The 26,136-nt window shown below is 39.8% G+C and overlaps 1 protein-coding gene across 2 annotated transcripts in view; it reads right to left on the reverse strand.

Moving 5' to 3' along the window:
* Positions 1 to 4,747: 4,747 nt before the first annotated feature.
* TXLNB (taxilin beta) overlaps positions 4,748 to 26,136 on the reverse strand; it is a 52,157-nt gene continuing 30,768 nt past the window's right edge. For both annotated transcript variants that reach the window (XM_081528982.1, XM_081528981.1), the window contains 4 exons: positions 23,895 to 23,969; positions 14,525 to 14,617; positions 9,470 to 9,565; positions 4,748 to 8,184 (listed from right to left, as the gene is read on the reverse strand). In XM_081528982.1, the coding sequence (XP_081385108.1) occupies positions 7,246 to 8,184; positions 9,470 to 9,565; positions 14,525 to 14,617; positions 23,895 to 23,969 (1,203 nt within the window). In that variant the 3' untranslated portion in view covers positions 4,748 to 7,245. The remainder of the gene's footprint in view (positions 8,185 to 9,469; positions 9,566 to 14,524; positions 14,618 to 23,894; positions 23,970 to 26,136) is intronic.

A 26,136-nucleotide genomic window follows, 5' to 3' on the forward strand; every position in this document is an offset into this window, starting at 1 on the left:
TTCCTTCTGACTCACTGATTAAGGCATAAACAGATTGGGGACTATCTCTTTGGCTTTTAGTTCAGAGAAACATTCTTGATATTCAGGGGGTTGGTTTCAGCTGGATACTGGTTTAGCAGAGATAGAGGAGATTATAACGCTGCCTCCAAGGATCCTTCCTTTAGAGACGGAGCCCATATGAGAAAGTTATTTAACGTACAGAATGACCAGGTGTTTTTGCTGCCACTGCATATATTCCTTGCTCACAAGGTCTCGCAAGGTCTGTGTAAATTTCCCCAGATATACCCATACATAGCCTTGCCTGAGGATGGAGTCACGAGTCAGCGGTGGCCGTCACCTGGGGCTGGTGGCGTGTGCAAGTATTTCGTGAGTAGCAGCCACTACCACTTATATAGCCTTACACACCTGCCTGGTTGTTCAGAGGCGGATTGTCAGCCAAAAAAGAATGAGCTTTGTGACACTGCAAGCAAAACAATAAAGGATTAGCTGTGTAAACGGAAGTCTGCAACAAGACATGATCCTATAAAAACAAGCTAGCCACATGCCTAAAAGCACATGTATAGCATTTCAGCTTTTCAGTTCCCAGTTCCCATCATGCACATGCCATAAACTCAGACACAACTACACACACTTATGTAGGCTCATGTCAACTTACTATGCAGTGGTATATTTACATTCAGCTATAAGCATTCACATTGAGATGTATTATAGCACACGCCTGCACAAAACTGCACACATACACTAGTACATATAACACAAAATCTTGTACGTGCCCTCATACACAAGTACGCACTCAGACACATATACATTCACACATATGTACATATACATATATATGTGTATATACATATACATTCACACACAAATAACCACACACACGTTTCACATAATTTTCCTGCTCTACCAGGAACGCACACTTTCCCACCTGGAGACCTGGGTAGCATTTGTAATGAAAATGCTCCTAGAGGTTTCCTTCCTGCTGTTTGGCTGCTGAAATTTGTGGGACAAGTAGTGGGAGGGATGCTCAAGTCTGAGTCAGATGACCAGGTGCTCTGATCGGGAGCAGATAGAGTTAAGGTGTGGGTGGTCCTGAAATCCTTGGTTCAGCCTTGTAGCCACTGCCATTCCAGCGGCCACTATGGAACCTCACACATAGAAGGACTTCAATATTTGTTGACAAAAATCAAGGAATTTGTGATTTACCCCTTAACGCTTTGTCTAACTTTTAAAATTAAAAACAATTTATTAATTTACTGTCTCTTTCCCATTGCCTAACTTCAAATAGACGTACCCAAGGTGATGTGCAGATCTCTTAGACTGAAACCTCCCTGGAGAGCAGGAAACACACATAACTTCTGAAGTCTTTTGAGAATGTAATCAGAGATGCCAAAATCATCAGAGATCATCTAGTCCAAGGTAATCATTTTATAGTTGAGTGAATTGAGGCCCGGTGATGTTAGGTGGTTTCTCCAAAGTCACACAGCAAGTGGGCAGCAGAACAGGGGCAAGAGACTCAACAGCCTGATTCCTGGATTAGTGCTATCTACATTTTTCATTTTGATTGGACTTGAGTGATTTTATTCCAGGGAATGACTCTTTGATAAGAATGTTAAGAAAACAAAGACTTACTTGTAATATAGACTATATTACAGTAGTTTATGAGGAATTACACTGGTTTGGGTAGAGCGTTGCTATAGTCTAATAAATCTTGCCTATGCTATCACACTAGTAGTATTCCAACTAATACACGTTTAACCACGTGACTTTAGATGTGATGAAAGGCATCTCTGTCATATTATTGTTATAAATTTGGACTCTGATTTTCTTAGCATAGGGGATCCTTGACTATTCCATGGCTGTTTGCATCTGCCTGGTAGATATTAGAGCACTCTCAGGTTTACAGTGTTTTTTAGCCTTGCCCGGCTTAATAGATATACTATAGTTAGTGCTGGCAACCATGATTTCATTAGAGCAACAAAACCACTAACGGTCTCATTAACTTTGAAGAAATTACCTTTGCTTTAGAACATTGACCTTTATTTAGCAGTGATTGATGGTATTATCATATGTTTCCTGTCACTTCATCAACTGGAATTTGACTTTTTCTTGTTTTGTTATTTAAGGCATTTGTATTTCTTTAGAGTAGGTTTCTGATTTTTATATAATTTTTGAGCTGTGTTAGGTTTAGATTTCTCACTCTGGCCTATGTCCAGTAGATTTACTTGGAAATGGTAGAATGTTTACGTGAATTGCATTGCATAACTTTTCCAAACAATGTATAAGTGTGCTGTGTATTTGTCTTTGCATAGTCATGCTTATTCCATAAATAATATAATAAACTTCCATGTAAGCATATAAAATTTGAATACACAGTGTGAATGCACAAATCTGGTGGCTATTAACAGCTATTACCCTCACTTGAACTACTGTGCCCTCCCAGTGTTAAATAAAAAAGATAATTTAAAATACACCATGATATAGTGAATAGTGGCAGTGGTTGTTAGTGTGATGAAATCATGGGAAATTTTTCTGGTTTCTAAATGGTCTATACTTTTTAATACTAAAAAGAGCACATTTATTATTTTAAAAGAAAGGCAAATGAGAAGACAATAAAACACGATGCTGAGAAACACATTTGTAAAAATTCCCCAGGTTGAAGTTCCCATGTGGAGATGTGTGAGTGTCATTATGGTACTTGCCCTTTATTGATGTTCTGCTTTCACAAAGGGGACTAACTGATGTGCCACTTCCTTTACTGGTCTTCATAGTCTTAAAGTTTTATCTTTTTATCTTTTCTTTTATATAATAGCTTTTCTCTCTCCTTCTTCCTTTCCCTCTCTTAACACATGGCTTCTTGCTTTGCTTCTTATGGTGGTTTTGTGTCATTTGTTGTAAGATGTCATCCATTGGGTATCAGTTCTGAGATAATGAGATAACATACCTTACGCTAAGGTATGTTTTAATTATGATATGAGGTAATTTAACATTATGATACATCACCTTTAAAAAATTCAAAATTAAAATATAAAACATAGCCAATATTTTATCATAACTGTAAGTGGAAAGTAACCTCTAAAAATTGTATAACAGTTAAAAAATTTTTTAAGTGGACTTAATTAAAAAATTAATTTGGGGTTAAAACAGAATAAGATAAAATTTCAAAACATAATAAACACTTCTTTCATTCATTCGAAAGATATTGTTATATATTGCAAATAAATAAATGAGATGGATGTAGGTGTTAATGGAAAGTCTGAGGCTTTAATATCCAGAAGGAAGGACTCGCATTTGGATTTTACCAAGCTTGATTGTCCTGGTGAAATGGTTTATCTCATTTCTCATCTCCTGATAGAGTGAAACAGCTTCTATGAATAGTTTTTATGCCATGGATCAATGAATTTGTAGGTTTCTTTTGCTAGTTAAATGTTTCTATCAAATATCCTTATTCATGCAGGAAATGATTCCTTTTTATACTTTGTCCAGGAAAAATGATGCTAAGTATCCTTTGAAAATACAGGTGCAAAGACTCACCCATAGGAACAGAATTAAATCTATGCCAATTTTATACATGTGTGCTGTGTGTGTGTATTCACACACATCTGCATCAGTAACTAGCATTTATGGAACTTCTATCAGGGGATACCACCAAGGAGATTCAACTTTACGTATTGAGGATACAACTGAACAGTGCTAAGGAAAACCTTTAATGCTATCATTTGTGAATGTTTCTATTCTCATGGCGTGCTCTCATGGGTAAGCTAATGATAACTTTTAATTTTCGGGTTCAGAAATGGCAATTATTTAAGCCTTGTGGAAATTTAACCCATATACTCTACTTGCTTACTTCCTTCCTAAATCCTACTTGCCACCTTATGATGGGAACAAATTTTAGAGACCAGAGTTATCATTTTTATTTCATATCTTCTTTTAGAGAATTCTTTACATTTTAATTACTTTTATTTTTTTCTAAATACTGGATGTAACTACTGATTAGAGAAGGGGCTAAGGAAATTTTCCTGAAATGATCTCTCTCCTAATGGTATATCTTAGCCTTATTGAAAAGCAGCCTCAGTTTTGCAACAAACACATAATACTTTTATTATTTCAGAAAAAGGAGATATTTTAAAAGTGTGTATCTATACCATACAAAAAGCACAAGGTTTAATCTTTCTTTGCATTCTAGTTAAGCAATCCTCTTCTCCCAGTGTGCTAGGAAATGCCGTGTTCAAGAAGCCCCTCCTGGATCAAGATGGGTTGGGGAGAGGGAATAAGCAAAAGGCAGAACAATGGGCCTCTTCTGGTCTACTAGAGAAAATGCTTAAGGCAGTTAGAGGAACTGGGTAGAGAAAGGAAAATAAGCTGACACCTTTGTACACTCCCTCCCTCAGGGTATTTGAGAGAGGGCACCTTACAGAGAAACCTGTGGAAACCTAGTCTCAGGGGAGATTGGCACTGAAGTGTGATAGGTCTGAGGCAGTGATGGCCATCCACCGGGTTCTGTGCTCTCATTAGACGTGAGTTGTCATGTTCTCTCGGTCTCCCTTCCTCCCTCCCTCTTTCCTCTCTCTCTCACACACACACAAACCAAGATTTCCAAAGTGTTCACTCCATGTACCTCCTATTCATAGACTAAAAATTCAACCAAGAGAATATAACCACAAGCTGTGTTAGGTAATATTGAAACACAGGAGTAACAAAGGTAAAAATAAATATAAATAAAAAATTTAAAAAGAAAACCACTACTGGAGCACGTGAAAAGAGAGGTACCTTTTTAATAAATACATAAATTATAGTTATTTAATTTAGAAAACACCAATAACTCCAGTGTTTCTGGAAAGCAGACCTCTAGAATCAGTTACATGACCTTGGTAAAGAAGAGAAATTCCTTATTCTTTTGGGTCCTATGAGTTATTGTTATAATTAGTAAGGCCAAAGAACTATAATAAAACATTCTTTGAATATTAAAATAATTCTTTCAAAGCCTGTATTAAGCCTTGCAAAGTTTAGGCAAGTTATTGTATCTGAAATTTTGCCCAAGATATACACTGTCGTGAGTAATGTGTTGCCATGAAAGCTTTTGGATTAAAAAAAAATGAACTTTGGGTATTAGAATATTTGATTTACTAGATTTTGGCTCTCTCCTGCCTGTTCCTCTTGCTAAACATTCAGATGGAGACTTTACTATGATTATCTAATCTTACCCATTCTTGGAAGTTCAGTTGCTGAAAATAAAGAGGAAGGAGACCCTCCTAGATTGTTCTAGTGCATATTTGGCTCTGAATTAAATGAACATTTAAATCTCTAAGATTTTCAGTTAATGTTGAATTTGGCTGGATACCCTGTGGTTATAACGTCTTAAGCCTTTAAAAATACATGGGTTCCCAAATAGCGATATGCTTTTTTCCTGATTTTTTTCCCAAGTAGCATTTTGTTATGACTCTCACTGTCTACATCAAACAAATTTTATGCAGTTTACAATGCTCATAGCATACGGTTGCCACCTACAAGTACTCTGTGTGCCTTAGCAGACAGCCATGTGCAACACTGAAGAATGATTTCTTGGATGAGTAGTAGAGAATCTTGCTTCTATCCATTTTTCTATTTTCAAGGTAGGACTGGGTTAGATGTTTTTTCCTCTTCCTCCCTTTCTCTCTTCATTTTTCCTACCTCCCTTCTTTTCCTATTTCTCTGTTGCAGTCTCTCTTTACTACAGATACAGTAATTCATGCTGTCAGTATTATTAGAGGTTCTTATTATGCAATGATAATGTAATACTCATGTAGACAACCCCAGGTGTTTCTAGCTTTTGCATCTCCTGAATCTTCACCTATTTTTCAAATCATTTTGAGTAGGAATCCATTTGTCCTTTGCTTTGTACTTCTGGCTGTACAGTATTCATTAAAGCAGAAAATGTGTTAGCTTGTACACCTCATCACTCATATTGAGACCCTGTGTAGATTTCTGTTTCAGAAGAATGATAGCTTTTACTAAGCCATAATTGAGATGAGGGCTGAGTGTAATTTTCTGCTGCAAAGGAGAGAACTGGAAAGAAGGAGCAGAACCTTTGAGAATTTAGACCACGAAAGTGACAGCAGGAGGTAGTGGGGAACCCTCTGGAGAGAGTGGTAGACAGCAGGGAGGCAACTGAAGAGTTGGCAGGGCCAGGTGAATATGGTCTCTTGAGACCTCTAGCTCAGAGGCGGGGGATCAGAGCATAGCCTCTCAGTCTGAGGGCCTCAATGCCTCCACCCCCTAGTTCCCTTTCCCACTTCCAACTCCTTCCTTGCAGGAAGCTGCCTCACCACATGAGCAGATTGCAAAGCAATGGGCTGAGTTGTGTAGGAGAAGCAGCTGGGAGAGGTGAGCAGCCCACTGCTGTGATTGTTCCCCCCTTTTTAGGGCCTCTTTTGGCTATCTTTGTGTCCATGCACTCTCTATAGCCTTGCAGTCTAACTCAACTGCTGTTCTGTCACTTAATCCGTTGGCTGAATTTATTGACCTACCATTGGGTTACTTATTTTTACCCAACATTATGTGGCCTAATATTTGTGTTCTGAACCTATTTCTTATTCACAGAACATTAATCTACTGTAGTCCCAAGTGCAAGTAAGAGATAAATTTTTTTTGATAAGCATCTAAATATTTTGCATGAGAGAAAGCCAAAAAGAGGTAAGAGAAATGTGTATGCAATATATGCTTGCATACATGTATATAAAATATGCACACATATATGTGCATAGATACATATATGTATATATTCACACATATACATGATAAGCATACATACATATGCATATATTATTATATGTATATAATGTCTAAATGGAAACTGATCATCCATTTAACTTACTGTGGAAATTATTAAACTCTATGGAAATAAAGCATTACATTTTCAGTATTTATGTAGTGGAAGTCTTTAAACACCAAATCTTACAGTTGATTAAGAAATTGAATTAAGTATCATCTTAATGGCAAATTAATATAGATTTGCTACACTGTATGTTTTGTTGTCATTTGGGAAAATTATACTATCAACCAATGTTAAACAGAAAAGCTCCAAATCAATTATAAATTGAGAACAAATAGCAAAGGCTGAAGATACTTTACATAACATTTAAAAATGTATTGATTCTAATTAAGCCTCTTCCATTAGACCTCCCTAGCCCTTAATGCCTCCTTCAGGAGATAATCCGTTACCACGACGATGGAAAGTCAGGAATAACAGCCTCCAAAGGCAGAGGAGGGTTAGTCTACTCCTTCCAGATTGGTGTCGGCCACTTTGGGCAGTGGGGGTCCACCTGAGGCCCCTCCTGGCAGCCCCTCTGCTGCTGGTGGGGGCTGTCTCTGGGGCTCACATCCAGACTCCCTAGCTGGCAGGAGCGCTCCCGCTGCAGGTGGTGGGGCGGAACACTTGGCCTCCATCACACATAAGAAGGTCTCAGCTGGGGGCTCCAGGGCTTGACCGGAAGTCGCTGCCTCAGGCTTCCAGGGCTGCTCGTTCACTTCCATCACTGGTAGCGAGGCCTCGGCTGCGGGCTCCTGGGCCTGACTGGAAGCCGCTGACTCGGGCTTCCAGGGCTGCTCATTGGCCTTCACCACCGGTAGGGAGGGCTTGGCTGGGGCCTTCGGGACCTGAGTGGAAGCTGCTGCCTCTGGCTTCCGGTTCTGCTGATCAGCCGGTGCTGCACCAGGGAGACCATCGCCTTGGGCCTCAGCTCCTGTCTCTGCTCTGAGGGTAGGTTCTGTCTCACTGACTCCCTTGTTCTCAGCCTGAGGATTTGGGGGAGGCAGGGGGATTTCTGAATGGCCTGCGGGACTCAGAGGAGCTTGTTCCAGGCCCCTGAGGGCCGTGTCGCAGCCCCCTAGAGAACTGTCGACTTCTGGGTGGATTTCTTTGGACACGTCGAGGGTTGACTCTGGGCAATGCATTATCATGAAGGCCGCCGCGAGATTTTGCACAGTCTTGTGAACGCTGTTGGCTTCCTCCGCGTCAGCCTCTTCTTTGACAGAGGTGTTGGGCTCGTCATCAGAGGTGTGCTGACCTTGGTCATCCTTTTCAGGCATTTTTGCTTCTCTAATTTTTTTATAGAGTTCATTTCTCTCTTCTTGTAAAGCTCGACAGAGGTTCTCTAACCTTCCAATTTTCATCACGAAGCACTCATATTCTTTAGCTCTCAATGCTTTCTGTTATTTGAAACACACACACACACACAAACAAAACGGTGTGAAAAGTAAAACAGCCAGGTTTTACTGGATTAAAGTAAAATGCTCTCTGGAGACAAGCAAAATCATTAATCCAGGAATTTGTCTGGTAGGCTCTGACCACAGGGTGGTGGCTGAACAGATACTTAGTCAGGGACATCACTTTTATTTTTGCATTATGTTGGAGACTTTGGTAGAATTTTAATCCACTTTTTTTTTTTTAAGGAAAAAAAGATAGCAAAGCTCTCTGCTTCAGTCTAGGGCTTCTAAAAATCTTAAAATAGTTGCATTTTCTGCTTTTAAGTCTTAGAAGGAATAAGCAGAGGCTTGCGGCAAAATGACTGAGATGGACTGGGATTTGGTGGTCAGCAATCCCTTATCCGTCCTATAGATAAACTGCTATATGCTAATCCAGCAACTGTTCGATTTCTTTTTATGAATAATAAGCACATCTCTTTGGAATTGGTTGCAGTTTGGGATGAATTGTTAAAACAGTAATTATATCCAGAGAAAGTAACCACGCTCTTTCATGATGCTGCTCAAACTATTCAGTTCTCCTTTTCTCTAGAAATGTTGGTGTGTTTGTGCATGGAATCATCTCACTTCTCCACCCCACCCCCACCTTCCCCCACCCTTCTGCTTTGTGCTACTCTGTACCTTTTAAGACTTTTTTTTTCTCATTTGTTTACATGAAGAGACCTTCACCTGTAAGCCCTGCCTCTCACGTTGAGGGTCCTGTATCTTTGCTTTTTATGGTCTCAAAACCTCCAGAGCCTGACGTAATATCAGTATTTAAATGCCTGTTGGAGGAATTAAGCAATGTACATGCACATCTGTCTGTAAATTAGCACATACCCTGGGGTGCTTGGGCTGGAGTTTTCTCTCAGTATGCTTGAATCAACTAATAAATTTATTCTGCACCTGTTATCCTGTTATGTGTCCGGCACCGGGGAAATTCAAAGACAGGTAAAACACTAATCCTGCCTTTGAGGAATTCACAGTCTAGCAGGTGTGGTGCTGTCTTGGGCATAGCTTTGGAATCAACAAGTAGGCATGTGACTTAGGGTCACAATGTTCTTTATGAGTCTGGATCCAACTCTAAATTACTTTTGCTCAGATTATTTTTTATTAGAGTATCATATACCACACCCTAGAAAAAATTCAGCTCTTCAAAGGTGATCATTTGTGCTATTAGGGCATAATTATTTTCTGAGTATACATGTATTGACTAGACAAGGGAAATGAGCAAAGGGAAAAACTTCCTCACCTCTTCAATCATGTCCAACAGAGCTTTGTTACAGTTCTCAAACCGAGCTTTCCATGTGGCTGTGTCCTTTTCCAGCTTCTTCATTTTCTTAGTGGTCTACAGAAATTATAGTATTTTAATGTTAATTCTGAACAGTTAATATATCAGAGAAACTATCAGTTCCATATGTGACATCAAGAAAAAGTCCTTTCATTACTAGGTGCTGAAGCAAGCAAAAATCCAATGTCAGGGAATGACATTGAGTGGAAGATTGGGTGGAAAGAGTCATGATTTATTTCTGAATCATCTAGGTCAGTGGTGAACAAACTTATTTGCACCAGAGCCAGTTCAGGAGAAGGAAAACTACTTAGGTCCTTCCTTTTTTGTCATTGTGTTTTCTTTTGTTTAAAGTAAAAATAACTTTATTGAGTTCCAAGAATAAGCTTGAAATTTAGATAATTTACTGTATTGAATGCAAGACTGAACAGAAAGTTGGCCCAGCTTTTTTGCTATTAAAATGTTGATAATATCTGGGCACATCTGAGAAGTAGCCACACAAAGGCAACTTTCAGTTTTCTCAGCCTTCATATTTGTAGAGTGCAGCAGGATTCACAGAAATGATTACATGCGTTATTCATTTCATCCTTGAGACATTCCCCCAAGGAAGGTTCTGTTTTCACCTCAACTTTATAAATGGGGAAACTAAGGTTCAGAGAGATGGAGTAATGATTCAGGTGAGTTTTCAGAGGAGTAGGGCTGGAGTCATTTCCATTTAATGCAACATGTGCAGAGTGCCTGCTGGTGGCTAGGCAGGGGCTGGGTGTAGGGCATACAGAAATGAATAAAATGCAGCCTAGCTTTTGCAAATCTGAAACTACTCTGTGTTCCTGGTTATAGCATCTCCTCTCTGCTTGGATGATGTGAAGGACAGGGCTTGTATTCCGGTACAATTACCCTGGATTAACTACACATGGGCACTGGTTGCTTCGTGCCAAAAAGCCTAAGGTTGGGTCTGCTTGGAGGCCCAGGCTATTGGCTTCTGGGCTCTGTAGAGAAGCTATGTGAGCCTCCAGTGCTTTTTTATTTTCATCATTTCTTAACTGAGTTAATAGTTAATTAACTTTTTAAGTGTCATCAGCCCCTTTAGGAATTTAATGAAATCTATGGAAAGTGGAGGAGAAGGAAATGGCAACCCACTCCAGTATTCTTGCCTGGAGAATCCCATGGACAGAGGAGCCTGGTGGGCTGCTGTCCCTAGGGTTGCACAGAGTCGGACATGACTGAAGTGACTTAGCATGCATGCATTGGAGAAAGAAATGGCAACCTACTCCAGTATTCTAGCCTGGAGAATCCCAGGGACCGGGGAGCCTGGTGGGTTGCCGTCTATGGGGTCGCGCAGAGTCGGACACGACTGAAGCAACTTAGCAGCAGCAGCAGCATGGAAGGTGGAAGTGATAAATAGATTCCAAGGGATTAGATCTGATAGATAAGAGAGCCCGAAGAACTATGGGTGGAGGTTGGTAATATTGTGCAGAAGGCAGTGATCAAAACCATCCCCAAAAAGAAGAAATGCAAAAAGACAAAATGGTTGTCTGACAAGGCCTTACAAAATAGCTGAGAAAAGAAGAGAACCTAAAGGCAAAGGAGAAAAGGAAAGGTATACCCATCTGAATGCAGAGTTTGAAAGAATAGCAAGGAGAGATAAGAAAACCTTCCTCAGTGATCAGTACAAAGAAATAGAGGAAAACAATAGAATGGGAAAGACTAGAGATCTCTTCAAGAAAATTAGAGACACCAAAGGAACATTTCATGCAAAGATGGGCTCAATAAAGGACAGAAATGGTATGGACCTAACAGAAGCATAAGATACTAAGAAGAGGTGGCAAGGATACACAGAAGAACTATACAAAATGGATCTTAATGATTCAGATAGACATGATGGTGTGATCACTCACCTAGAGCCAGACATCATGGAGTGTGAAGTCAAGTGGGCTTTAGGAAGCATCACTACAAACAAAGCTAGTGGAGGTGATGGAATTCCAGTTGAGCTATTTCAAATTCTAAAAGATGTTAAAGTGCTGCACTCTATGCCAGCAAATCTGGAAACCTCAGCAGTGGCCACAGGACTGGAAAAGGTCAGTTTTCATTCCAATCCCAAGGAAGGGCAATGCCAAAGAATGTTCAAACTACCTCACAGTTGCATTCATCTCACACACTAGCAAAGTAATGCTCAAACTTCTCTAAGACAGACTTCAACAGTACATGGACTGAGTACTTCCAGATGTTCCAACTGGGTTTAGAAAAGGCAGAGGAACCAGAGATCAAATTGCCAACATCTATTGGCTCATAGAGAAAGCAAAGGAATTCCAGAAGAACATTATTTTTGCTTCATTGACTACGCTAAAGCCTTTGACTGTGTGGATCAGAACAACTGTGGAACATTCTTAAAGAGATGAGCATACCAGACCACCTTACCTCCTTCCTGAGAAATCTGTATGCAGGTCAAGAAGCAACAGTTAGAACTGGACATGGAACAACAGACTCGTTCCAAATTGAGAAAGGAGTACACCAATGCCGTATATTGTCACCTTGCTTATTTAACTTACATGCAGAGTACATCATGTGAAATGGCCGGGCTGGATGAAGCACAAGCTGGAATCAAGATTGCCAGGAGAAATTATCAATAACCTCAGATATGCAGATGACACCACTCTTATGGCAGAAAGTGAAGAGGAACTGAAGAGCCTTTTGATGAAAGTGAAAGGGGAGAGTGAAAAAGCTGGCTTAAAACTCAACATTCAGAAAACAAAGATCATGGCATCTGGTCCTATCACTTCATGACAAATAGATGAGTAAACAATGGAAACAGTGAGAGACTTTATTTTTTGGGGCTCCAGAATCACTGCAGATGGTGAGTGCAGCCATGAAATTAACACACTTGCTCCTTGGAAGAAAAGCTATGACCAACCTAGACAGCATATTAAAAAGCAGAGACATAACTTTGCCAACAAAGGTCTGTCTAGTCAAAGCTATGGTTTTTCCAGTAGTCATGTATGGATGTGAGAGTTGGACCATAAAGAAAACTGAGCGCCGAAGAATTGATGCTTTTGAACTGTGGTGTTGGAGAAGACTCTTGAGTATCCCTTGGACTGCAAGGAGATCCAACCAGTCAATCCTGAAGGAAATCAGTCCTGAATATTCATTGAAAGGACTAATGCTGAAGCTGAAGCTCCAATACTTTGGCCACCTGATGCAAAGAACTGACTCATTGGCAAAGAGCTTGATGGTGGGAAAGATTGAAGGCAGGAGTACTACAGAGGATGAGATGGTTGGATGTCATCACTGACTCGATGGTCATGAGTTTGAGCAAGCTCTGGGAGTTGGTGATAGACAGGGAAGCCTGGTGTGCTGCAGTCCATGCGGTGGCAAAGAGTCATACACGACTGAGCGATGGACCTGAACTGATGGGACTGCTGCTGCTGCTAAGTCGCTTCAGTCGTGTCCGACTCTGCGCGACCCCATAGACGGCAGCCCACCAGGCTCTCCCGTCCCTGGGATTCTCCAAGCAAGAACACTGGAGTGGGTTGCCATTTCCTTCTCCAATGCATGAAAGTGAAAAGTGAAAGTGAAGTCGCTCAGTCGTGTCTGACTCTTTGCGACCCCATGGACTGTAGCCTACCAGGCTCCTCTGTCCATGGGATTTTCCAGGCAAGAATACTGAAGTGGGTTGCCATTTCCTTCTCCAGAACTGATGAGACTACACCTAAAGAAATGCAGTATGCATATCAATTTTTTTTTTTTTTTGCTAATTCTACTAAAAGTCTATAAATGAACTTCAGATAAAAACTCTTGCTCTAATATTTAACCCAATGTTAAAACTATTTAATTTTGAAATAAATAACATTTTTCTACTCAAATATTTATTCCAAATTAAAACTCTGTAATTAAAAAAATATTTTTTAAATGGGTGAATCCATTCTGGGGTGGGAAAGTTGTAACTTTTAAGAAATGTTGGCCTATTAATTTTGCTTGTGAATGGTGAAATTTATCATATATGTTTTGAAATTTTTTTTTTAAAGATTGTTTTCTACACTTAAAAGAGTAGTGCTAGTGCCTGTTCAGAAAAACAGTTCTGATGCTGATTTTGTTTTGGGAAAACAATGAATTAAATAAAATTTAAACATTATGTCCAATAATAAAATTAGCCACTTATATTTGTAAAAGTGGACTTCCCTGGTGGCTCAGCTGTAAAGAATCTGCCTACCAATGCAGGAGACATGGGTTTGATCCCTAGGTCAAGAAGATCCCCTGGAGGAGGAAATGACTACCCACAATAGTATTCTTGCCTAGAAAATGTGTGGACAGAGAAGCTTGGCGGGCTATAGTTCATGGGGTTCCAAAAGAGTCTGACATGACTTAGTGACTAAAACAACAACAAACAATACAATTTGTGAAAGACTTTTAAAAAGTTTAAAATCCTTAAAAATACATTAACTTATTTGAACTTCACAATCTTGTGACATAGGCAAGAAAAATAGCATTTTGATAAGGGAGAAGTTAAGTGAGTTGTTTACTGCTACTTGATGAGTAAGAGCATGCCCAGAATTTGAATTCAGACTTCTCATTAAAGATTGTCTCAGTTATATCATATTACATATATTCTCTTCTGAGAAGGAGTCTATGAAATGGTATTTCCTACTCTATAATTCTGCTCTTGCATATTTGTATGAAAGTTTTTTTTTTAATCATTAGAAGATTTGATATTTTTATTTCAACATAAACAACATAATATTATATTGCTAGCTCTTTTCTTTTTAAACCTCTCCTTGGACTAGAAAAAGAAAATATTCTTCCTCAGGGTGGAAATGTATCCTGGTGTTTTTGGATTCTTCCGAAAATTAATCCACCAGATATTTAACCAATAAAATACAGCTCAGATCTCATTTGCATGTATAAATGTTTCATTACTTCATGAAATGCACTGAAATATCTTAGCAAGAGAAAAATGAACCCAAAGGAAAATTGCCTGTCAAAATAGAAAATGTCAGTATTTCTTGGGAGATAAACAATACTCACTTTATCCATTTCTTGTTTGAAAGTGGCAAACACCTCATTGCTTTTTGTCAGTGTGCTTTGAAACTCTTCAAACCTTCCAGAGTAGAGAGTAAGCTGTAAACAGGGGAAAGAGTAGATCTGTTTTAGGCCTGCTTTCCTGTTTTAGGAATGCTTCCAAAACAAAGCAACATGCCATTGTTTGTTATTTGAAAAGGAAAATGATTTAAGAGAATTCTCTATACAATGTTAGTGATATGTTCAATTCTTTTTACTTTGAGACCAGCCTAGGTCAGTGAGTATGACTGAAGTACTTCTTTAAAGAAAAATGACATAATAAAATATATCATCACCATTTCACTGTATCATAACTTTTACCAACAAACATTTATTGAGCTCTGACTGAACATAACAAGGACTATTATGTCCAAAAGCATTTAACCTGTATCTCCTGTTTTTGAGAGACCTGCACTCCTGATAGGAAGATAATCCCAAAGACGACTTGATTACAGGACAGTGAACACGAAGTACCAAGTTAGTTAAGTACTGATCAGAGAATGAGCTGAATGTGGCAGGTGATCAGATAAGCCACATTTTTGTAGAGAAGGTGGGCCTTGGACTGGTCTTGCGGGACGTGAGAATGCAGACCAGTATGGAGCAGGTATGGACTAGGGGTACTGCCCCTATGTGGGGTACTGCCCTTATGTGGTTGTGCCATTATAAGCGCTCGTCATTTCCCTTTTTGACATTGTGGTTTTGTGCGTTTTTGAATACAGTGTTCTAGCCAATAGCAGTTAAGTGTTCCTTTTCAAGGAAATGAGTTTATTATGCCAGTTTTTAATAGAAATTGTACCAGTTCATTGGAAGGACTGATGCTGAAGCTGAAGCTCCAATAGTTTGGCCACCCAATGCAAAGAACGAGCTCATTTGAAAAGACCCTGATGCTGGGGAAGATTGAAGGCAAAAGGAGAAGAAGGCAGCAGAGAGTGACATGGTTAGATAGCATCACCGAGTCAGTGGACGTGAATTTGAGCAAACTCCTGGAGATAGTGAAGGACAGGGAAGTCTGGCATGCTGCAGTACATAGGATTGCAGAGTCAGACACAACTTAGCAGCTGAACAATGATGATGACGATACCAATTTTAATGGAAATAATGAGGAAGAAGTGCCTTTTTCTAATTTGCACCATAAAGTATCTTATGGGTTAGCATGCAGGTATTGAGAAGAGCCTCTGTACCTCCACATCCTTAATTTCAAGGCTTGTATTTGGGGTAGGAGTAGGGCAGGATTGGGAAGGAGATTAGAAATACTTGATTGTTATTGACAGTGATATAATAATAAAATCTTGCTTTTGAAAATAATTTTAGGATAGCATGTTTTGAGTGAGTGGAGATTTAATATGGATGATTCTAGTTTACTGACATGGAACTCTTCCATATTCAAATGAGACTTTGGTACTCTTGAATGTCTGGAATAGCCTGAAGTCCTCAGTTGGGCACCACCTGACTGGTAGGACCTGTGGGACTGTCCTTTCAAAAGCATAGAAGAGTGATAGTCATAGCCAGTAGGTTGGAGAGTTCCCAGTCTTGGGAATGGGACTTCAGAGGGATTGTGTGGGAATCAAACAACTCCTAGAACCAAGAAAATTAGCTCATCTAGAATGGTTCATTCTCACATGATTCAGAATAGCAGAGGTTTTACTGGAATTCAGGGGCTCCCCTTGTGGTTCAGCTGGTAAAGAATCCGCCTGCAATGCGGGAGACCTGGGTTCGATCCCTGGATTGGGAAGATCCCTTGGAGAAGGGAAAAGGCTACCCACTCCAGTATTCTGGCCTGGAGTCGGAAAGAGCTGAGCAACTTTCACTTTACTGCAGTACACAAGAACAATAAAATAACATAAATTCTTTCATAAGAAACAGATTTTCCAAAGAAAAGTCAAAACAACAGCTCATCAGCATTTTGAAATCAGTCATTAACAATGTGAATAGGTGATAAATTTGGGGTAACTAGTGGCTTAAAAGTTTTCTCATGATTCCATGCCATACAGACTGAAAAAGACTGGGTACAGTGTCATCAGGGAATTTACGGCCAGGAAAGCTTTTAGACACATAGTTCAAAGGACAGCACAGTTAACCCTTGAACAAAGCAGGGGGCTAGGGGCATTGACCCTCCATGAAGTGCAGAATCTGTGTATAATATATAGTCAGCCCTCTGTATTCCCAGTTCCTCGCCTCCGCAGTTCCCTATCCATAGATTCAACCAATGTCAGATACTGCAGTACTATAGTATTTACTATTGGAAAAAAAAAAAATCCATGCATGGTTAGATCTTCACAGTTCAAATGTGTGTTGTTCAAGGGTCAAAACTAACTAACTCATTATGTGCAATGCACTCTTGACATATTCCATTTAATTTAATAAATCTGTTTCATTTTTTCCGCAGGCAAGTGGCTAGGATTCACTGAATTGATTTCAGGGTGCATGAATAGGTCAAGTCCCTCAGTCTGAGGATAAGCCCCTGTGGGACTGCCTGCCTATGGGAACAACGATCCCAGCTGATCGTCACCTATCACAAAATCCATTCATTTTCATTTTGGACCAAGTCTCCTGTTAACTTCTTTTCCTTACTTTCTCCTCTTTCTTTTCCCATCTTTTCAATAATTCCACGAGAATTACAGTGGTTGCATAGATGTGGTCTCCTGAGCTGATCCTCCCAAACCCTGTCTTGTAGTCCTATAACTGCAGGCTGCAGACAAGAGGGGAAGGTGGGGCCATGTGTGTGATCCATTTCATCTGCGCAACCTTGACAGGGGGCTTCCTTGGTGGCTCAGCAGTAAAGAATCTGCCTGCAATGTAGAAGACGCAGGAGACATAGCGAGATCCCTGGGTCAGGAAGATCCCCTGGAGAAGGGAATGGCAACCCACTCCAGTATTCTTGCCTGGAGAATTCCATGGACCGAGGAGCCTGGTGGGGTACAGTCCATGGGGTCACAAAGAGTGACATGACTGAGCTACTAACACAGGAGGCATTTAAAATCAAATCCCTTACGATTATACAGTGGAAGTCAGAAATAGATTCAAGGGATTAAATTGGATAGACAGAGTGCCTGAAGCACTATGGATGGAGGTTCATGACATTGTACAGGAGGCAGTGATCAAGACCATACACAAGAAAAAGAAATGCAAAAAGACAAAATGGATGTCTGAGAAGGCCTTACAAATAGCTGAGAAGAGAGGAGAAACTAAAGGCAAAGGAGAAAAGGAAGGATGTACCCATCGGAATGCAGAGTTTGAAAGAATAGTAAGGAGAGATAAGAAAGCCTTCCTCAGTGATCAGTGCAAAGAAATAGAGGAAAACAATAGAATGGGAAAGACGAGAGATCTCTTCAAGAAAATTACAGATACCAAGGGAACATTTCATGCAAAGATGGGCACAATAAAGGACCCAAATGGTATGGACCTAACAGAAGCAGAAGATATTAAGAAGATATGGCAAGAATACACAGAAAAACTATACAAAAAAGATCTTCATGACCCAGATAATCACGATGGTATGATCACTCACCTAGAGCCAGACATCCTAGAATGCGAAGTCAAGTGGGCCTTAGGAAGCATCACTATGAACAAAGCTAGTGGAGGTGATGGAATTCCAGTTGAGCTATTTCAAATCCTGAAAGATGATGCTGTGAAAGTGCTGCACTCAATATGCCAGCAAATTTGGAAAACTCAGCAGTGCCCACAGGACTGGAAAAGGTCAGTTTTCATTCCAACCCCAAAGAAAGACAATGCCAAAGAATGTTCAAACTACCGCCACAGTTGCACTCATCTCACATGCTAGCAAAGTAATGCTCAAAATTCTCCAAGCCAGGCTTCAACAGTACGTGAACTATGAACTTCCAGATGTTTAAGCTGGATTTAGAAAAGGCAGACGAACCAGAGATCAAATTGCCAACATCCACTGGATCATAGAAAAAGCAAGAGAGTTCCAGAAAAACATCTACTTCTGCTTTATTGACTACACCAAAGCCTTTAACTGTGTGGATCACAACAAACTGTGGAACATTCTTAAAGAGATGAGACTAACAGACCACCTGACCTGCCTCCTGAGAAAACTGTATGCAGGTCAAGAAGCAACACTTAGAACTGGACATGGAACAACAGACTGGTTCCAAATAGGAAAAGGAGTATGTCAAGGCTGTATATTGTCACCCTGCTTTTTTAACTTCTATGCAGAGGACTCATGTGAAATGTCAGACTGGATGAAGAAGCACAAGCTGAAATCAAGATTGCCGGGAGAAATATCAATAACCTCAGATATGCAGATGACACCACCCTTATGGCAGAAGTGGAAGAACTGTAGAGCCTCTTAATGAAAGTGAAAGAAGAGAGTGAAAAAATTGGCTTAAAACTCAACATTCAGAAAACTAAGATCATGGCATCCAGTCCTATCACTTCATGGGACATATATGGGGAAACAGTGGAAGCAGTGAGAGGCTTTATTTTTTGGGGCTCCAAAATCACTGCCGATGGTAAGTGCAGCCATGAAATTAAAAGACACTTGCTCCTTGGAAGAAAAGCTATGACAAACTTAGACAGCATATTAAAAAGCAGAGACATTACTTTGTCAACAAAGATCTGTCTAGTCAGGGCTATGGTTTTTCCAGTAGTCATGTATGGATGTGAGATTTGGAGTATAAGGAAAGCTGAGCGCCAAAGAGTTGATGCTTTTGAACTGTGGTGTTGGAGAAAACTCTTGAGATTCCCTTGGACAACAAGGAGATCAAACCAGTCAATCCTGAAGGAAATCAGTCCTGAATATTCATTGGAAGGATAGATGCTAAAGCTGAACCTCCAATACTTTGGCTGCTTAATGCCAGTGACTTATTGAAAAAGACCCTGATGCTGGGAAATCAGTCCTGAATATTCATTGGAAGGACAGATGCTAAAGCTGAACCTCCAATACTTTGGCTGCTTAATGCCAGTGACTTATTGAAAAAGACCCTGATGCTGGGAAAGATTGAAGGCAGGAGGAGAAGGGGAAAACCGAGGATGAGATGGTTGGATGGCATCACTGACATGTCGGATGTGAGTTTGAGTAGACTCCGGGAGTTGGTGATGGACAGGGAAGCCTGGTGTGCTGCAGTCCATGGGGTCAGAAAGAGTCAGAGATGACTGAGTGACTGAACTGAACTGACTGAAATTTTAATTACAAACATTCATAGCATATATGAAACAGAAAGTTGTCTAGGAATTGTCTTAGCCAACTTAGGTGATTTGGCTTGGGAACTAATCCAATTATTATTATAGTTGCAGAGAAATCTCCTCTCATCTTAAATAGATACAGTGAGGTCTTCTGAGATTAAAGACTGTGATTACCTGTCTTTAAGAGTTGACTCACTGATCTTGCCCCTTGGGTAGTATTTTGTGTCTGCAATGCTGTGTTGTGTTGATATTGCTGACTTTCCACATCTACCACCATCTTCAGCCTTATTGATCCAATGAACACTCTATTTGTAGCTACAGTTGTATTCTATTGATCATCTCTGACATTTACTCTATTGCCTTGGTTTGTATAATTGAAAGCCAGACGTCTCTTCCCTAAGTGAGAATCATGCCTCAGATTGTCAAGCTATTGTTTTAGGACTGAAAAGTGACTTCCAGCTAGGAAAACACAATCTGTCCTTTATATTTTCTTTGCTTAGACCATAGAAATGGGGACTAAGACATTTCCCTCCTACAAACCCACTCTTTTTTTTTTTTTTAACCCACTCTTTTAATTGTCAAACCAAAGGAAGTGTTTGAGTGCTTTGCAAAATCATCTGTGATAGACTTCGTTTAAGCTGGCTTAAAACTCAACATTCCAAAAACTAAGATCATGGCATCCAGTCCCATCACTTCATAGCAAATAGAAGGGGAAAAAGTGGAATCAGTGGCAGGTTTTATTTTCTTGGCCCCAAAATCACTGCAGATGGTGACTCCAGGCATGAAATTAAAGGATGCTTGCTCGTTGGAAGAAAAGCTATGACAAACCTAGACAGCATATAAAAAGCAGAGACATCACTTAGCTGACAAAGGTCCATCTAGTCAAAGCTGTTGTTTTTCCAGTAGTCATGTATGGATGTGAGAGTTGGATCATAAAGAAGGCTGCATGCATGCATGCATGTGTGTGAGATCAGTTGTGTCCAATTCTTTATGACCCCATAGACTGTAGCCCGCCAGGCTCCTCTGTCCATGGAATTTTTCAGGCAAGAATACTGGAATGGATTGCTATTTCCTTCTCCAGGGGATCTTCCTGACCCAGGGATGGAACCCGTGTCTCTTGCATCTTCTGCTTTGGCAGGTAATTCTTTACCACTGTGCCACCTGGGAAACCCATAGAAGAGTGAGTGCTGAAGAACTGATGCTTTGGAACTGTGGTTCTGGAGCAGACTCTTTAGAGTTCCTTGGACAGCAAGGAGACCAAACCAGTCAATTCTAAAGGAAATCAATCCTGAATATTCATTGGAATGACTGATGCTGAAGCTGAAGCTCTAGTACTTTGGCCACCTGATGTGAAGAGCCAACTAACTGGAAAAGACCCTGATGCTGGGAAAGATTGAGGACAAGAGGAGAAGGGGGTGACAGAGCATAGGATGATTGCATGGCATCGCTGACTCAATGGACATGAGTTTGAGCAAACTCCAGGATACAGTGAATGACAGGGAAGCTTGGGGTGCTGCGGTTCATGAGGTGGCAAAGAATTGGACATGACTTAGTGACTGAACAACAACAGACTTTGTTTTTCAAGGTTCAAACTTTTAAAAAATATAGTGCTGATACTTTTCAATAGAAGCGTGTTTAAGCACTATTACATATAGGGATTCAGGGCCTCCATATTCTTCTTGATGTTTAAGTAATTATTGAAGTTTTGAAAATGCCTTGAAGATAAAAGAGATAGACAAGAGAGGGTCCTTGCAGAGAGAGCCAAGCACCATGGAAAGCAACATGATGGAGGAGGCAGGGTTAACTCAGTTTAATACCATGCTTCTACAGCCCTGGAAATTCTTTATGTTCATGAGCTAGAGCTAAACAGGGTCCTGAGATCATCTTTTCCAGTAGTTCTGAAGCTTTTTGGCAACTAAAGAACTTCTTTGTCTGATCTATCACTATGTGTGTCCTTACCCATGAGATACCACTAATATTAACTCATACACTAATCAGTCATTAGCATTTTAATTAATATCATTGTTATCACTAGATTGTGAGTTTAATTAGGCAGGCATTTTTGCTGCTTTTATTGAGTAGTATATCTCTAACATGTAGAGCCATGCCAAGCACTTAAATGTTCAATAAATATTAGTTGAATTAATTATGCTTATTATGGGGCAGGCACTGAATTAAGTGCTTTGCATGCATAACTTGAAAACAAACTACATATATTACATAAACTCATTTTCCTTTTATAAACTGAATCAACTATACGAATAGCTACCATCCATGCTGCTGAGTGAAGCTGTTATAATGTCAAAAACAACTACATTTTAGATAGTAGCTGCTGCCTCATATGCTGTTATGTTTTGGAAATACTGAAAAGTAATGGGCCTCCAAGAGGTCAAAGGACTCCAGCTTGGGATCTTTGATATATTGCAGCATCCTTGTTTTACAGACCAGGAAGTTTAGGTCCAGGGAGGGTTTAGGTGAGTTGTACAGAATCAGACAGCTTCTCAGCAGAAGAGCCATCTGGTCCCTGGGCTCAGCCCAGTTTTGAGGATTGAACAAGGAACACTGGCAAGTCTAGACCCTGGTTTCTTCTTTTTCAAACTTGAGGGAGTATAGGTGGGAAATTAAATCATACCTTTCAGGTCATTAAAGCTCTGTTTTCTGATACTAGCTGAATGAACCACTTTCTAGCCCAGAGTCTAATGGTATTAATGTATTCTTCATTTAGCATAGAAGAGTAGAGATTGCTTATAACAGACGTTGTGAACACTGAATAGCTTCAAGTATTGTCTGTTGTATACCTCAAGGCTTTGTGCTGTGAATGGAACAGAGATAGAGCCAGAAGCCCTGACTTGATGCTCTGGATTCTCCCCTCCTACCAACCCCTGCCCCCCCACAGTCAGGTCACACCTCCTTCCCCCTGCCTACTTCTGGCTCGGGAACTGCCGCTGCCTGCCACCCACCCCACACCATGAAATGATGTGCTCCGTGACTGCCTAAAGGATGATCTTGAGTTTGTAACTTTATAGTTTAATCTTTTAATTCTGAGTCCTTTGAATCTATTAATAGTGAAAAAATATATTGTTCAAATTTCTATGTAATTAATATTTAAAAACTTTTGGTATATTAGTAGGGAAACAAGTCATCATTGTGTTTGGTAAACACATTGGAAAAGTGTTGTTTAGGAAGGTTAGAAATCAAAATGTTATCTTTGTTTTTGTCTATGCACTGATGTAATTTATGATTTTGCTTCTTATTTTTTAAATTTTCTTTTAAAAAATGAGCAAATATTCATTGAACTTATTCATTCATACAATGAATAATTTTTTAATATTTACAATGGACAAGTATTCAGCAGTCAGCACATAAACATTTATAAGTGAATTATTCAGATCTTAAATTAATGCTGCCCAGTTTTGGAAGGCGTCTTATTTTCTCACTTTTGGTGAATTTTCACAGTGTGATTTTTACAGTCCTTTTAGCACGTGGGCATTTCTCCCAGCCGGGGAGCTAGGACTCTGTGGCCCAGCCTGTGGCAGGATGAGCAGAGCCCCAAGGGCTCCAGAAAGATGGGAGAAGTCTGGCTTTCCTCCAGAGCCAGCTGTTGCGTAAAGCTTTGTTTTTGAGCCTGCAATACGAATTCCCATAGTCTAATCAAAATACACATATAACAACATGAAACCAAATAAAAATGGTTTCTGACTTGTCCACCATTTCTAATCATTCAGGACTGGCAAGGCCAGCACGAAAATGTGGGTGCTGACTCTATTTTTCTAATTTCCTTTTATTGTAAATAATATCAAACAAGTAAGGACGTTTTCAGTATTGGGAATTATAGATGGTGCATTTGAACAGGTTCCATCAATCCTTACCTTGATAGGTTAATGGGGGAGGAGGGAGAGAGGACCTGTGAACAGATGGACGAGGAGCACCCCGCCACCAGCCTTTCTGGTTGACCCTCATTTGTATGTCATCAGACCTTTTGACCAGAAGTTGTTGGTGCAGAGCATTTATTTTTCTTAGATATATTATAACATTGTGTCTTTATTTTTACTTAAAAATAGTAAATATGAAGTTATTCTTCATTTCTAACTCCTGTCCCCACTTCCCCTCCCATGTAGAAGGCCTTGTGTAGACCACCTTTGGTTCACAGCAAGGAAGACACACTGCATGCATTGTTGTACCCCTACTTCACCTGAGCCTGCAGGACTGTCTCTTGTTCCTTCAGCACTTTGGCCTGAAGTTTCCACTCTGCTGCCTGGTTCAGCAGCTGTAAGGAGAGAGAACGCATGGAAAGACTGTCAAATTGTCTTTTAAATTACCGTTTGTTGTAACTTGTGTGTAAACTTAATTGCTTGCTAAAAAAATCTTAAGTAATTTTTGGGGAACTCTGTAAAGAATCTCAAAAAACTAACAAAACAACTTGTTTTAAAGGTCATATTCTCAGCTAAAAATTAGTGATTCTAATGGGAAAAAAAAGAGGAAAGAAAGTCTCCAACTTAAGCATGAATCACATAAAATTCAATGTCCCACCAAATTCTAGATCCTTCTGTAGCAATTCTGCCCAGCTATCATTCAGCCTCTGCTTGAACATTTTCAGATTATCCCTACCTGGGGCATTGTTGTGAGCAACTGTTCCTTTGTATTAAACCTAACTGTTCCTTTATATTAGACCACTATTCCCCATCATTGTATGCATCAGAAGCTCCTCAGGGGCATGTTAAAATGCAGATCCTTCTCAGAGAATATGATAGGAAGTGTAGGGTGTGATTAGAATCTGCACAGGGAGCAAATAACCAAGATGGTTTGGATATTGGTAGTCCATGGATTTTATGTTGAGAAACACTAGGTTAGACATTTGACCTATTGGTCCAAATTTTGTATAAAGTTTACAAAAGAAATCTCGTGCCTCTTCTGTAAGCTGCTGCTGCTGCTGCTAAGTCGCTTTAGTTGTGTCCGACTCTGTAAGGCAGCCCTTCAAATACAACCATGTCAAACACGATCAGAACTGGAGCTCATGGGTTAAACTGAAAAAGTTGTTTTGGCATAAAAATGACAGACACATATGTAAGACATGTTATTTTAACTTAAGATGTATATTCATGTATCAATTTTGATGTAGGGCTATAGTCTTTGTTTTGGATATGGATCTCCCAATTGGAATTCAGAGGGTTTTGCTTTTTTTTACAAAAATTATATCCATAATATGCCATATAAGAGTTATAGTTTTTTTTTTAAAAAAACAACAGTGCTAGAACCTGAAGACCTAAGATATTTAATGTGTAAAGCAGCTTGATTGGACAATCCTCTTGAGTTTTACAACTTTCTTCCAGTCTTTTATATCTGCTTGCATCCAACTTGACATCATTTTTTTTTTTTTTGCTCTTTGCCTGCATCTAGGCTTTTGAAGCATTAAAGCATAGTTTTTATAGAAACAACTTTTTAACACTTATTTCATGAGTTTATATATTATTCTGTTGATTTACATAATGCAAAACCAAGGACAACTGGGAAAAGAGTTGGGAGCAAAGATCTGACTCTTGGTCTTACTTAACTTGGACAACCATTTTTAGATATTCCAGAGTGGCTAACTTGCCCCAGGATCCAACATGCTGTGGGCATCTGTCAGTATGCTTACAGAGAATGGTGAATGTTATGGATAACCCAATCAGTCATTCAGGTGGCTGTCAGTTAAGAAGTTTCTATTTTATTTCAAGATAGGCTGATAGAAAATTTTTCTTTTTTGTTAATCCATATTTTTCTTTTTGTTAATCCATATTTTTAAAAAATGTCCATTTTTGTTATTAGAACCAAAAATAATAAAATCATTATTTTTAAAAACTTGGAGGCATCTTTTTCCTTATCCAAGTTAGTCTTGACCTGTCCATTTATAAAAGGGGATTATATGTGTTTCTCCATGCCTCTTAGTGAACAGTGAAGATTAGTTAGTCTAGAAGTGCACTGTAAGAGATGGTTGAGGCAGCTGTAGCACCCCCTCTGGTCATCTGAGCTGTGTGGCAGCAACGTACATGGTGGGCCACTGCTTGACCCACAGGGGCCCTGTTATGATGAGTTATGATGAAGAGGGAGGAAGGAGGCTGCCTGTTCTTGGGATGAAGAACCTCACTCCCCAGTTCTGACTTGTTATTTCAGCACTTCCAAAATGTCAGAGCCAGAACCCAGGAAGATGACCAGCTTTGAAGAACTGAGGGGGCCTACCTTTCTTTTTTAACAGAAGCAGAAGATATTAAGAAGAGGTGGCAAGAATACACAGAAGAACTGTACAAAAAAGATCTTCATGACTCAGATAATCACGATGGTGTGATCACTCACCTAGAGCCAGACATCCTGGAATGTGAAGTCAAGTGGGCCTTAGGAAGCATCACTACGAACAAAGCTAGTGAAGGTGATGGAATTCCAGTTGAGCTATTTCAAAT

This window comes from Giraffa tippelskirchi, chromosome 9 (assembly GCF_054371585.1).
Source record: "Giraffa tippelskirchi isolate mGirTip1 chromosome 9, T2T-mGirTip1v1.2.pri, whole genome shotgun sequence".
Taxonomy (NCBI): Eukaryota; Metazoa; Chordata; class Mammalia; order Artiodactyla; family Giraffidae; genus Giraffa; species Giraffa tippelskirchi.